The 12,778-nt window shown below is 33.8% G+C and overlaps 1 protein-coding gene and 1 long non-coding RNA gene across 8 annotated transcripts in view; both read left to right on the top strand.

Annotated features, from left to right (window-relative positions):
* Raph1 (Ras association (RalGDS/AF-6) and pleckstrin homology domains 1) overlaps positions 1-12,778 on the top strand; it is a 115,034-nt gene that overhangs the window by 39,248 nt on the left and 63,008 nt on the right. For 6 of the 7 annotated variants that reach the window (XM_046463046.2, XM_046463042.2, XM_046463041.2 and 3 more), the window contains exons 3-4: positions 3,073-3,178; positions 3,951-4,456. In XM_046463046.2, the coding sequence (XP_046319002.1) occupies positions 3,073-3,178; positions 3,951-4,456 (612 nt within the window). The remainder of the gene's footprint in view (positions 1-3,072; positions 3,179-3,950; positions 4,457-12,778) is intronic. The other variant, XM_046463043.2, reaches the window with a different exon arrangement.
* LOC124105744 (uncharacterized) lies at positions 4,466-10,305 on the top strand. The gene is made up of 2 exons (XR_006855855.2): positions 4,466-6,719; positions 10,023-10,305. It is a non-coding gene; the product is annotated as an uncharacterized LOC124105744 (long non-coding RNA).

Genomic DNA, 12,778 nt, shown 5'->3' with positions numbered 1-12,778 from the left:
TCTCTCTCTCTCTTTTTCTTTTAATCCTTATGCAGTTCATAGTTTATTGACCCTAGGATGTCTTTTATGTCTGTATTGTCAGCCATTTCTATTTAATCCTTAATTTTTTTAAGATGGTAATTTTGGCATAGAGATGATGGCTAAGTTAAGTAGTTTTTGCTGGGGAGAAAAAAGCAAAGGAGAGAAAACAAAAATGAGCATGCATGAATAAAATTATGCAAGGGCCAGCTGACATGTGTCTTGTCCCTGATCAGGTGGGGTTTTGTCCTTGCTTGAGAGGGGAGCGAAAAAAGAAAGACATTTAGGTATCTGTAGAAATAATAAAGGTGGAGTGGGAACTCCATGCTGACCCACTGTAAACTAAATTTCTACTGGTTTGTTCTCATGTATTCTCCCCTATATTTTAAATTGCCTAACGTAAATGGAAAGAGCCACTCACCAAAAAAGGAATGGCTCCTAAACATGCTATGGTTGTTCTTTTCTTCATACAAATCTGTCTTTAGAAAATAGATTAAAACTATTGTATAATGTGACTCAATTCAACTGCTAACACATTGCTTTTTAATGGAAATTTTCAGGAAATAATTGACTTAGTGGCTAAAACCTTAAATTTCTTACTGAAATTTAAAAATTCTCACTATAAAGTGTCACCTGTGTCCATAATCAACTGTATTTTCAGCATTGTATTAAATGAAGTTTAAATTTTAAGTAGTAGGTAATTTTTAAAATAGTTTGTAAAATTTTGTGTATTGTGCGTTTTTCTAAAAGAGGGTTCACAGCTTTAATTAAGTTCTCAGTGACTGCCCCCAAAAGATTGATAGTCCTCCTACTAAATTACCAATTTCTTAGACTGAGGAGTATTTCTTATTATTTCCTTTGTTGCCCTAGCACCATGGACATAGCAGGTAGTTACAATAAATGACCATTCATTTAAACTTGTAAATAGATTGACTTTTAGTAAATCTTTATACTCCAGGTATCTTACAAAAAATGTTTGCTACTTTTTATTCTCCAGTTCCACCAAGAGGAGGGGGATTAGGGCTTAAATTGCTGCAGTAGAATTAAGTTTGAGATTAAAGGAGAATTTTCTGACTATTTTGTGAAACTGTGAAATAAGGCACTGAAGAGATTGTGGATCTCCTTAATTTAATAGCTTTAAAGTAGGATGGGCACTATCTGTATGGATTCAACTTATCTTTAGATCAATGAGTAACAGAGTATTCAAATCTATTTATTTGGTACTGTGTACCAGAGGTGCTTTACCAAAGAGCCATATCCCTAGTCCTTTGTGTGTTTTATTTATTCTTATTAGTTATACATGACAGTGGAATGTATTTTGACATATTTTACATATATGAAGTATAACTTCTCATTTTTCTGGTATACATGATGTAGAATAACATTGATTGTGTAATCATATATGCACATAGGAAAGTATATCCTATTTATTTTACTACCTTTCCTATTCCCATTCCCTCTCCCTTCCTTTCATTACCCTTTATCTAATCCAAAGTACTTCTGTTCTTCCCTGTCAACTCCCCCACCCCCTGCAACTCTTATCCTGAGTTAGCATTTGCATATCGGAGGGAACATTCGATTGGTTTATTTCACTTAGCATGATAGTTTCCAGTTCCATCCATTTACCAGCAAATGCCATAATTTCATTTCTCTTTATGGCTGAGTAGTATTCCACTGTATGTATACCACATTTTCATTCATCTGTTGAAGGGCACCTAGGCTGGTTCCATAGTTTACCTATTGTAAATTGAACCGTTATAAACATTGATATGGTTGGAGTCTCAAGCCAGAAAGGTCCCTCCACGAATTCTAATTTAAATCCATGATTGGGCTGGGGTTGTGGCTCCGAAGTAGCATGCTTGCCTAACACATGCAAGGCCCTGGGTTCGATTCTCAGCACCACATAAAAATAAATAAACAAAATAAAGGTATTGTGTCCAACTACAACTAAAAAATAAATATTTTTTTAAAAAAAGAATAACCATGCTTTTTTAAAAATTTGGATATCTTATATCTAATTTACATAGTGACTAAAAATTTTAAAACTGATTCTGATATATGCAAATGATTTAAATATCACTAAGCCTAATTTCTTTTCCCCTTTTTCTGAAGTTTCCTATTATAAGTATCCTTATTGTTGAAATAAGGAAAAAGGGAAATAAAGTGTTCTTTAAAAAGGTGTTGAGGGGGGCTGGGGTGTAGCTCAGTGGTAGAGTGCTTGCCTATCATGTGTGAGGCACTGGGTTCGATTCTCAGCATCACATACAAATAAATAAATAAATAAAATAAGAAATTTCATCAACAATTAATAAAAATATTAAAACAAAAAAGGTGATGAGGACTGGGGGCTCAGTGGTGGAGCATGTGCTTAGTATGGAGAAGACCTAGGCCTGGCTTCAATCTCTAGCACCAAAAGTAAATTAATTAATCAGATTTAATTACATAAAATAGTGGTGAGATAACTTATAAGTCACCCTTATACCCTTGATTGTGGGTATAATTGCTGTTTTGTTACAGATAGAATAGCAGAGTTGTAGTTTGCCCTCATTTTGAAGTTGTAATTGCTTTTCTGTCTCAGGTTTTACCAATTTTGAGATCAGAACTGACCTTTATCTTTAGGGTGATTCATGGCCAAAGAATGAAGCTATCCTGAGCGAAAAAAACACATATCTCTCTAGGGAAAGAGATGACAGAATTCTCTGCACGAGTCCTTTCCATTTCTGTTCTTACCATGTCCGTATTCACATATCAAACTTACTTTATAGTGAATTTATGTAAAATTAGGTCAGTCACAACTTGATATATTTGAAAAAATACTTTGAACTATGATAGTCTCAATTTTCAGGTGCCCTCAAAGTAAGCATATATCTAAAAATTGAAATAACTAATGAAAATACTGTGAAAACCAATTATACTTTTTCTTAAGGCTATACTTAGAAGAACTTTGGTTTAGTTAATTATTATATAGTAATTTACTTAATCATAAAAAATTTTCATCTTTTTATGTAATTGAAACCTGAATTTAATATGACTTATTAAACTTTATTTTTAAAGACTTTGGATTCTGACAAACCCATAGAACCAGTGAAAAGATCTCCTCTTCGCCAGGAAACAAACATGGCCAATTTTTCTTATCGTTTCTCCATATACAACTTGAATGGTAAGATGTAACTAAGTAAAGTGTAAAATAGTATATTAACCTGTATAATGTGGGAATAATACAGCGACAATTCCAAATATAAAAACTATGCATAACCTTACTAAGTTCTATGTTTCTTGATTTGTGCGTATTACTAATTGAGATTATCACAGAAAAAAGACTGACTAGAACATAACTAAAATAGTATTCCAGTTGATTTATTAGTAATTGACAAAATACATACTTAGATGGAACCCCCCCAGCATATTTAATTCCATTGTTGTTTTCTCACTTGATTAAAATCCAATGAAACTATTTATTAATAATTTTAAAATCAGCCCCTGTGGCTTTTATTTGATATATTCTACCTAGTCAAGTTTATTGACATTCCAGTCTGTAATTATTTTTTAGACTTTTAAAACTTCCCTTTTTATGCCCCCAGTTCTTTTGGTATTAACATCTTTACCTGGGCATTAATCATATTAATAGCCTATTAAAACCTGTGGTGAAAAGTTATTATGGAGGATGTGGGTAAAACCACGGAACAATGTTAAGATTTTTGCCTTTGAACTTTAACTTTATTCCCCTCAATTACTAGAGATCTTAAAACGTGGACTAGTTTCTTCTAATGATTTCTTTTGGAATTTAAAACAAGCAAACTATTGGCAATACTTTGTTTAGCTTAAGACCCAATGGGTTGAATTCTTTTGCTTCTTCCCCCATATTTAACTGATTTATAATGGAATGTATAAATCCTGATTAAGCGTGTTCTGGAAATGTGTGTTCTTTGCAGAAGCTCTGAATCAGGGAGAGACTGTTGATCTGGATGCCCTGATGGCCGATCTTTGCTCTATAGAGCAGGAGCTCAGCAGTATTGGTTCAGGAAATAGTAAGTGTCAAGTCACAGAAACAAAAACTACTCAGAAATTACCTGCTAACCGACATACATCAAAACATGGCACCTTGAAAGGATTATCTTCTTCATCTAATAGGATAACTAAACCTTCTCATGCTAACTACTCTCTAGATGACATCACTGCACAATTAGAACAGGCCTCCTTGAGCATGGACGAGGCTGCTCAGCAATCTCTACTAGAAGATACTAAGCCCTTAGTAACTAATCAGCACAGAAGAACCGCATCAGCAGGCACAGTGAGTGATGCTGAAGTTCGCTCTATTAGTAACTCCTCACGTTCTAGCATCACGTCTGCAGCCTCCAGCATGGATTCTTTGGATATTGATAAAGTGACACGCCCTCAAGAACTGGATTTGACATCTCAGGGGCAGCCAATTACTGAGGTAAATGGATGGAACTTTTTTCTTCCTGGAATTTTAGAGTTAAATAAAGGGGAAATTATTTTTTAAAAAATTAAGTTTAAACTTTCTTAATGCTTCTACATTTAAAACTTGTCAGTGATGGCTGTGTCACAAAGATGACTTTGAAAACATTTAATTTCTTCTTTTTCATTCTTTGACTTTTTGAAGTCCTTGAATTTATATCAGTTATTTCATGTAATTAAAAAATATTGAAATGTGATTTCCAAAGCCACTAATATTTACTAAGTTGATAATTGCTTTTCAACATATGTATTTAAATGAGGACATAAGAAAAACATTCATCCCGATTGTAGTTCTCTAAGATTTTAGTTTTCATGGTTTACCCCATTTTATTATCAAAGAGTCATTGTGATGTAGTGGATTTACGATAAGTTTAACAAAAGCTGAGTTTGGTGAAAGAGAATTCATTATTTTTGAGTTCTTTTTATCAAGAAGATCACAGTTCTGTTACAGAGTAACAAAAAGCAAGAAGGAAATCAACAGGTTAAATCTTGTAAAATATTGTTTAAGGAATTATAGAAAAATTTAAAATTTATGCTTATTATGTGACATTATTGATTTTTTTCTCCCTAGCTGACTTTATTAGATTAATTTACATAAGTGAGTAACTCCTAGTATATTTGTTCATGGGCCTAGCTTTTTTCTAGTACTGTAGAGCACAAAAGAAACATGAATCATGGCGGTTTAGAGGTAAACTTGAGTTTTCTTGCTGAGAAAGTTAGGAAATCATATCGATCTAAAGAATATGCTTTCATTTATTTAAAATGAAACTTTACGTGGTATATTAATTACCTATAGAGAACTTGAAAACTGGTTTCTGCTTTATAATATTCAAAAATTATAATTAGCACCAGTTACTTGTCATTTTCTTGTCTTTTAGATACATCTACTGAGATTTAAGCAATATTTTATTGCAGATATGTTTTCTTTATTACTCTTTATCTTGTATGTTGAATTGGGTCAAGATGCATGAGGACAGATTATAAACTAATTATTAAGGATATTCTAACGTGTGTTTATCTTTCTGTCTGTAAAATACACTCAAAAAAGTTCAAACTATGTAAGGACAAAAGAAGTAAAAAGTGAAAAATCCCTCTCTCCCAGCAAACATACTTCAAATGATATCTAGTGATATCCATGGGCAAGGACACTAGCATTCAATGGTGTAATGTTTAATGTAATACTTTTAATAAGGTTTGGTGAATAAAGCAGGCAAAGAACTTAAAAGTCTCATCTGGCCTGTTCTTTTGCCTCACCCAGAGGGGATAGAAAAGTGGTTTAACAAGCCTGGAACTTGATTTAATGTGGTTTTTTGGGGGGAGGTCTGCTCTGTTCTGATTCAAATCAAGTAAATTGGGACAGCTCTATAGATCCCAAACCCATGTATCTAGTTATCCTCAAAAGCAAATACTATTTTTATTTTTTATTTTTTGCAAATACATTTTTTTAAAAAAAAATTTAATTGGTTTTCCATGCATAGAGTTAAATAGTTCTATAAGAACATTTTAAAGTCAAATAGCTCTTTGAGGTTTGTTACAAAAAACTTGTTATACTAACACATCATATTCTATTCCCAGAGATAAGCACTTTCCTACTATTTTAACTAGTTCTTACAGTATTTAACTTCTTACCATTAAATCCACACTTACGTCACTATTTCCTGACTTTTCCCATTGTGTGTATTGTCTGCTGACTTCTTGCTCTGGAAAATGAGAATATAGCTGTCTTTAGACAACTCCCTGTACTTCTGTTCCTCCATTCTCGCAGTATATTTTGATAGGGTTACTATTCAGTGTTTTTGTTATGATTATGTATTTGCAATTTGCTTTTAAACTGTAATCTCTTACATCTCCTTTTTGAAACCTCATTTTGCTTTCCCTAAAATTCATAATTATCTTTAGATTTATAAAATAATTAAATTTTTGTGTGTTTATCACTGTTGTAATTCTAAATTTTATCCCTGTTGATTAAATCTCTCACTTGCATCAAACAAGTTTAGTGTTCTGTTAATTTCATATTTAGTTTCTGGTTTGTTCTTTTTGTGTGTTTTTTATTTGTTTATTTGGAGTGGGGTGTTTGTTTTGTTTTTGTAGTCTGTAGGATTATTAAGTTTTTGTTTTTTCAGAGTGGCAGCCTTCTGCAAAGAAGATTCTTCAGTCTCCTGCACAGAAGACATCTGCCTCACTGCTATAAGTGTTTAGAGAAAAAAGGGTTTAGACATGAGGTGATCCTCAGTGTTCAGTATATAAACTTCATCTGATCTTTCTAGATCAGGGTTTTTCAACCATTAGCACCATTGGCATTTTCTCTTGTGAGGGCCTGCCTGGTCATGATAGGATGTTTAGCTGCATCCTTGTCCTCTACTGTCCAGGTGCCAGTAGTACATACTCCCCTCTAGTTGTAACAACTAAAAATGTTCCCTGAAGGACAAAATCACCCCCATTTAAGAATCACTGCTCTAGGTAAAAAGTTAACAGGAGATCTGAGCCCTAATTTTTCATGAAAATTTTTTGGGGTTTTTCCTTTTCTTGGTGTTCTCTCCTGGAAACATACTGGATTGCAATTAAGTATAGAATGTCTCCAGGTAATAGTGTTTATTACAAAATGGACCCCTGATTACTAAGTGTAGGTAGACCAGGAAGACTGTCCGTGAAGAACCATATAAGCCTATGAGAAGATGCAGAACTTGACTTCCTGGTGTACAGTGTAACGCTTGTCGATGAGCGGGAACATGTCCCCGAGGGGCCCTGGAACTTGTCCTCATTGGCTGTTAAAAGATTCTACTGGTTCCCATGGAGCATGAAGTTTCTCCGAGCAGTGTGATTTTTGCATTTGCCCACATAGTCTCTCCTTTATGAGGAGCTGTCATTTGTGGACTCAAAAAAGGCCCCCGCTGGGTAGTGTGAACTCCCTCTGAAGATGGTGTATTTAATGCTAGCATGCCAGCATTCTCTTTTTCTTTCTGCAGAATTGAGTGAAACCCATACCAAGCAGAGGTCTGTTGGATTTCTGTGATTATCAGCCAACTGAGACCACTGCCAATGGGCGAGTAAAGGGTCTTCCTGCTTTAGTCCCACTGTCACTTCTGCTGTCACTTTGGGGGATTTTTGAGGTTACATGATACAAATTGAGGTGTTACTTTGCTTTTCTTCAGTGCTGGCTCAGCATTCATATTTCTTGGGTCTGCTAAGTTAGTTACCTCTCAGGTAAATGCTTTCTAGCTTCCAAAAATCGCCATTGTTTTCTTGGAATTTGTCATTTTAAAAAAAAAGCAATATTTGGGAAGAGTGGAACTACCTCATTTGCCATTTCTTCTTAGTCACCTCTTCATATCTATAAACTCTTTGACTATGGAGTACCCCAAGGCACAGTTCTTAGGCTACTTTTCTATCTATACATACTCCTCCTGATCTCATCCATGTGTACTGACAACTCTAAATTTTAATTTTAATTTCACTTACTTAAGACTCTTCTTGTGCCTTCCTTCACTTTATTTGAACCCATTAAAGCAGTGGTTCCCAATTAGAGGCTCTTTGTCCCTCAAAAGACATTGAATATTTTTGGTTGCCCATGATAGGAGGGTACTACTGACATCTGATGGGTAGAGGCCAGAGATTCTGTTGAACATCCTACAGTACATAGGACAGCCCACACATAAAAGAATTATCTGAGGCTGGGGTTGTGGCTCAGTGGTAGAGCACTCGCCTAGCACATGCGAGGCCCTGGGTTCAATCCTCAGCACCATATAAAAATAAATAAATAAAAACAAAGGTTAAAAAAAAAAAAGATATTATGTTTTCATCTACAACTTAAAAAAAAAAAATTATCTGGCCTAAAACAGTGCCATGGTTAAGCAATCACATCCTGAAATCAGAATGCATCTATCGGACACTGTTAGCAATGCCCCAAATAAGAGTATATTGTGTGAAGCCTTCAGTTAACACTTAAGTCATTCAGATTTGATGAGCATCAAGTCATCTTAGATTCAAGAAAATACAGGTATCTTTAGCCTGAGTCTTTCCCGTGAACTCCAGGTGTATTCATTCCATTTCTAATCAGTGTCTCTGTTTGGATGTCCTGATCTAAACCTGAAACCCTGATCTTTTTCTCCATACTCGCTTCTCCCACATCTTTTTTCATCTCAGTTAATGACTGTTTCATCTTTTAATTTCATCAGATACTTGCCATGTCTTTTATCTGCTTATATTTTTCTTTCACATCCTTTCTGATCCAGCAGCAAATACTACTGGCTTTACTCAGAATATATCCTGTCTGACCACTGCTTACCACCTTCACTACCACCAGGCAAATACCATCTCTATCTAGATATGCAATTATCACTTAAATTATCAAACAGCTTGTGCTGTTGTCTCATTGAAAAGTATGAATGAATTCTAATGTTACATACATTATTCCATTCAAGCTAAGACTGAAAAGATAAAGTAGATCAAGTAACTGAGAAGTCTATATTTGAATTTCATAGCCACAACATCTGTTTACTGGTTTTTAATAAAAATTTTAATATTAGTTGATTGTTAAAAATGATTATTTTCTAAATATTAGGAATTATTTTAGTATAAAATTACTCTCCACAGATACACTTAAAAGTGAAATACAGGATAATTTCAGTCAATATTCTTTTGAAGTCCACCAGCAATAATGATAATTTGTTAGGTCTTTTAAAATTAGAATTCATTGTACGATTCATTGTACTTGAAATAAATTCTAATAAAGGCACTTTATTTTTCAGCCAATGTGAAATATAGATTGCAGTTAATCTACTCATTTTGGCACTTTTATTCATGTTAATAAAACATACTTTTCAATGAGACAACAGCACAAGCTGTTTGATAATTTAATTGATAATTGCATATTATAAATTCCCTATAAAATAGTATTTATAGATTGAAAGTTAATACTGGAATATACCTTTATATTTGTTTTCTGGTAGTGTTTACCCCTTAATGATTCCCTAGAATTTGGAATTTTATATATGAAAATGTATTTTTTAAATGAAAAGACTTTTTAAAGCTATTAAAATTAGTTTTATAATAGATTCAAAAGGTTTTGCTGTATCTTAAAAAATAACTTGGTGATTTATTATATTATAATGGGGAAAAATTGCCTAGTGCCTGAGCTATTAAAAATTTTGAAATTATAACTTTTTTCCTTATATGTAGAGGGTTTTTAAATATGAACAAGTGGTCAGTATTAAAGTTTATGATGTGATACAACAATGTATATCATAGCTTCAGTGCAACTGCTCCACTTCACCTTGTAGAACTATTTCAACAGAAAATTTGTGTAGAAATTTTGAGGTATTAAGAGAAAAACAGCAGTGTGTTTCATAGCACATAGGGTGTGAGCCCACTATCTTCAAAGCCCCAAATTATTCTTAGCAAGCATAATCTTACTGTTCTGAAGTAGTAACTGGATAGGAAGGAGCACAGGACTTTCTGAAAGCTTCAGAAGTCCTACACATCTGAATAATTGGAGTTACACATTGATTTTTTTTTTTTTCTTGTAGCAACCTTTCTCATGGCTTCACTGAAATTTTTTCATGTGTACCAACTTGGTGTTTAATTCCAATTTGACTGGCCTAGTGAATTTAACAGCAGAAGAAATAGCTATCAGATGAAAGAAGAGACTGAAGATTTGGTTAATCTGGGGGAAAATCTAGTTCAAGAGCATTTTTCATATATACTTTCTGTCAGCACTGGCATATATGCTGTAACTCACATTATATGTATTTCTTGGGAATCTACATTTTTCGCTTCTCTGCAGAAATAAAATGACTTTATTTGATTTTAGGTCTGTTTTGTTTGGGGTTTGTGGAAAACTGGTAAAGAACCTTTTTTGTTTGTTTTGAACAAGAATAGAAATATATTCATGGGTTTTTAAAGTTGATCGGGTCTCTAAAATATAAAATGATTTTAAAAACATTCAAACATTAACTGGCTATTTAATGGCATGTAGAACAAGAGGAATAAAGAGAAAAGAGGAGGAAATAGAAAACAATAGAAGCAGCTTTACTGAGTGCTTATTCTGTGTTAAGCATTGGATTTTGCATGTCTTACCACACTAATTTTGCCAAACACAATGTATGGAAATGAGGCAGAGAGTGACTGCATAATCTGCCTTAGGATTTGAACATAGCAACCCTTGGTTGTAGACCTCATGTCACCATATCATGCTGCTTCATCAGAGAATTGAAGGGGAATCCAGATGAGTATACTGGCCAGTGTTCTCAGTGGGAGACCTAAAGACCAAACTTCATGGACAGGAGAAAAAAAGGGAAAGAGATCTATGCAGCAACACCCCCATCTTGTGGTGTTTTGGTATATTTTTTTAATGTTTTGGGTTAAAATTTAAGAATGGAATAAATTAAGTCTTAAATAAAATTCAAATGAGGGGTGACAGTTTCCTGTTTTTAGAGTAATGTAATTCAGTTATCATTTAACGCTTATATGATATATAAATGCTATTTTTACCTTTATTTGACACATGAGTAAACAAGTTAAACAGTTAACTCCAAAATCACATTGTCAGTAAATGTCAGTAAATGGCCATGCTGGGGCTTGAACCCAGGCACTCCATTTCCAGGATCTGCATTTTTTGTCATGCTATGCTTATTGTCAACAGAACACTTGTTAAAAACACATATGTGTCAGTAACAGATGAATGTACATCTCTTTTACTGAAACAGTGGGTGCACAAACCTCCATTTCTTTTCTCTGATTGTAATATAAAGTATTCACTCTCATGAGCAAGTATTTTATTTGTAGCCACTCCTTTTGTACAAAGCCATTTCTTGATAATGGTTTGGCTCTTGTGTTTCGATCAATGCTTTTCAATATGTACCCTCCCATTCCTACCCCAAGGATTCTGGCTGGCAAATGATACTTCATCTTAAGTTAGCATTTGGTTGTAGAAAGAGGTGACCCATAACTTATTTTGCCAAGATTTGTGGGAAAATTTTGAAAGATTGATACAGAATCTGATAACTTTATAGCACAAATGAAAGTTCTTGGAACTGAGAAAGTTAAGAGCAAAATTTATGTGGAGAATTGATCCTTGAATTCATTTTTCCTACATGTTTTAGACTAGGATATGATAAAGAGTAGGTAAAGATTAGGTTTGGGATAGATCATTTATTTAAGTATTAGGTACCTTGTAGAAAAGGAACCGAATTAACATGAAATAAACCATAGTCTGGTTTTTTCATTTTCATCTTTTTAATGTAATAGCAGAAATTAATTTCTACTCTTTGTGTGTTTTATTTTGTGTTTTTGTCCCTTTACAACATAGCTTTTATAAGAATATATTGAATTTTAGTAACTACATAATGTTCCATTATACTGTTCAAAATGGTAGTCAGTCATCTCTTTTAGAATATTTTAGATTTAACTGTCAAGCTTACAAAAAGTTGAAAGAATAATAGAAAGAACTCATGAAATTTATTAACCAGCTCCACCAATTTTAACATTTTGCCACATTTACTCATTCCTTGTATGTATACATTTTTTTCCTGAACCATTTGAGAATTGGTTGCATTTGTCGTGTCCCTTTAGCCCTTAAACTTCAGTTTCTTTGTCCTAAGGATAAGGATATTGGCAATATAGGTTTGATAGGTCTCCTCTTGATCTAGCAGTTGAAACATGCTGTAGAACATGTGTAATGAAAAAATTTAGAGATGGAAAAGCAAAAACTGTCTTGATCTGACCAAGCATGTGGCAGGAAAGCCTAGCAGAAATAGTTATCCATACATTCCATAAATATTTGAGAGCCTAGGCAAGGCACTGGACTGTAAGGGATCATAATTTATTTACAGTGTCCTTAGGATGATCTAGCATGTGAGAAAGAAGGGTATAGAATTGAAACCAACCAAGGGATTGCAATAGAGTGTGGCAAGTACTATGATAGGAAAGACAAACCTTTTTTGGTTGAAAGATCATTAATGACTTTGACAATGAATTACAAAATGCATTACAATTCAAAGGATAAAGGCTTCAGAAAAAAAAATTATTTCAGGAAATTATGAAATAAGTGAGTAGCTAAAAGGTGGAGGAGCTTTAGACCATGAATTTAGGAAAATTGGTAGTGCAGAGGAGAAAATACTAGTTTAACCAGGAAGCTTCCCCCCCCCCCCCGTGCCCTCACCCTTAGTGGGCTGGCCTCATTGAGTATCAGAGACTCATGTTGGAGGAAGAATGAGTAGAATCTGGGATATGCTTGGTTTTGTTATTGTTAGATATTGGTGGGTGGGGAGGCTATTTATATAGA

The sequence above is a fragment of the Marmota monax genome, unplaced genomic scaffold (assembly GCF_021218885.2).
Source record: "Marmota monax isolate L192 unplaced genomic scaffold, Marmota_monax_Labrador192_F-V1.1 WCK01_AAM20220418_F8-fsc00095, whole genome shotgun sequence".
NCBI lineage: Eukaryota > Metazoa > Chordata > Mammalia > Rodentia > Sciuridae > Marmota > Marmota monax.
The sequence above is the reverse complement of the archived record's forward strand: the minus strand, read 5'-3'. Positions and strand labels throughout refer to the sequence as shown.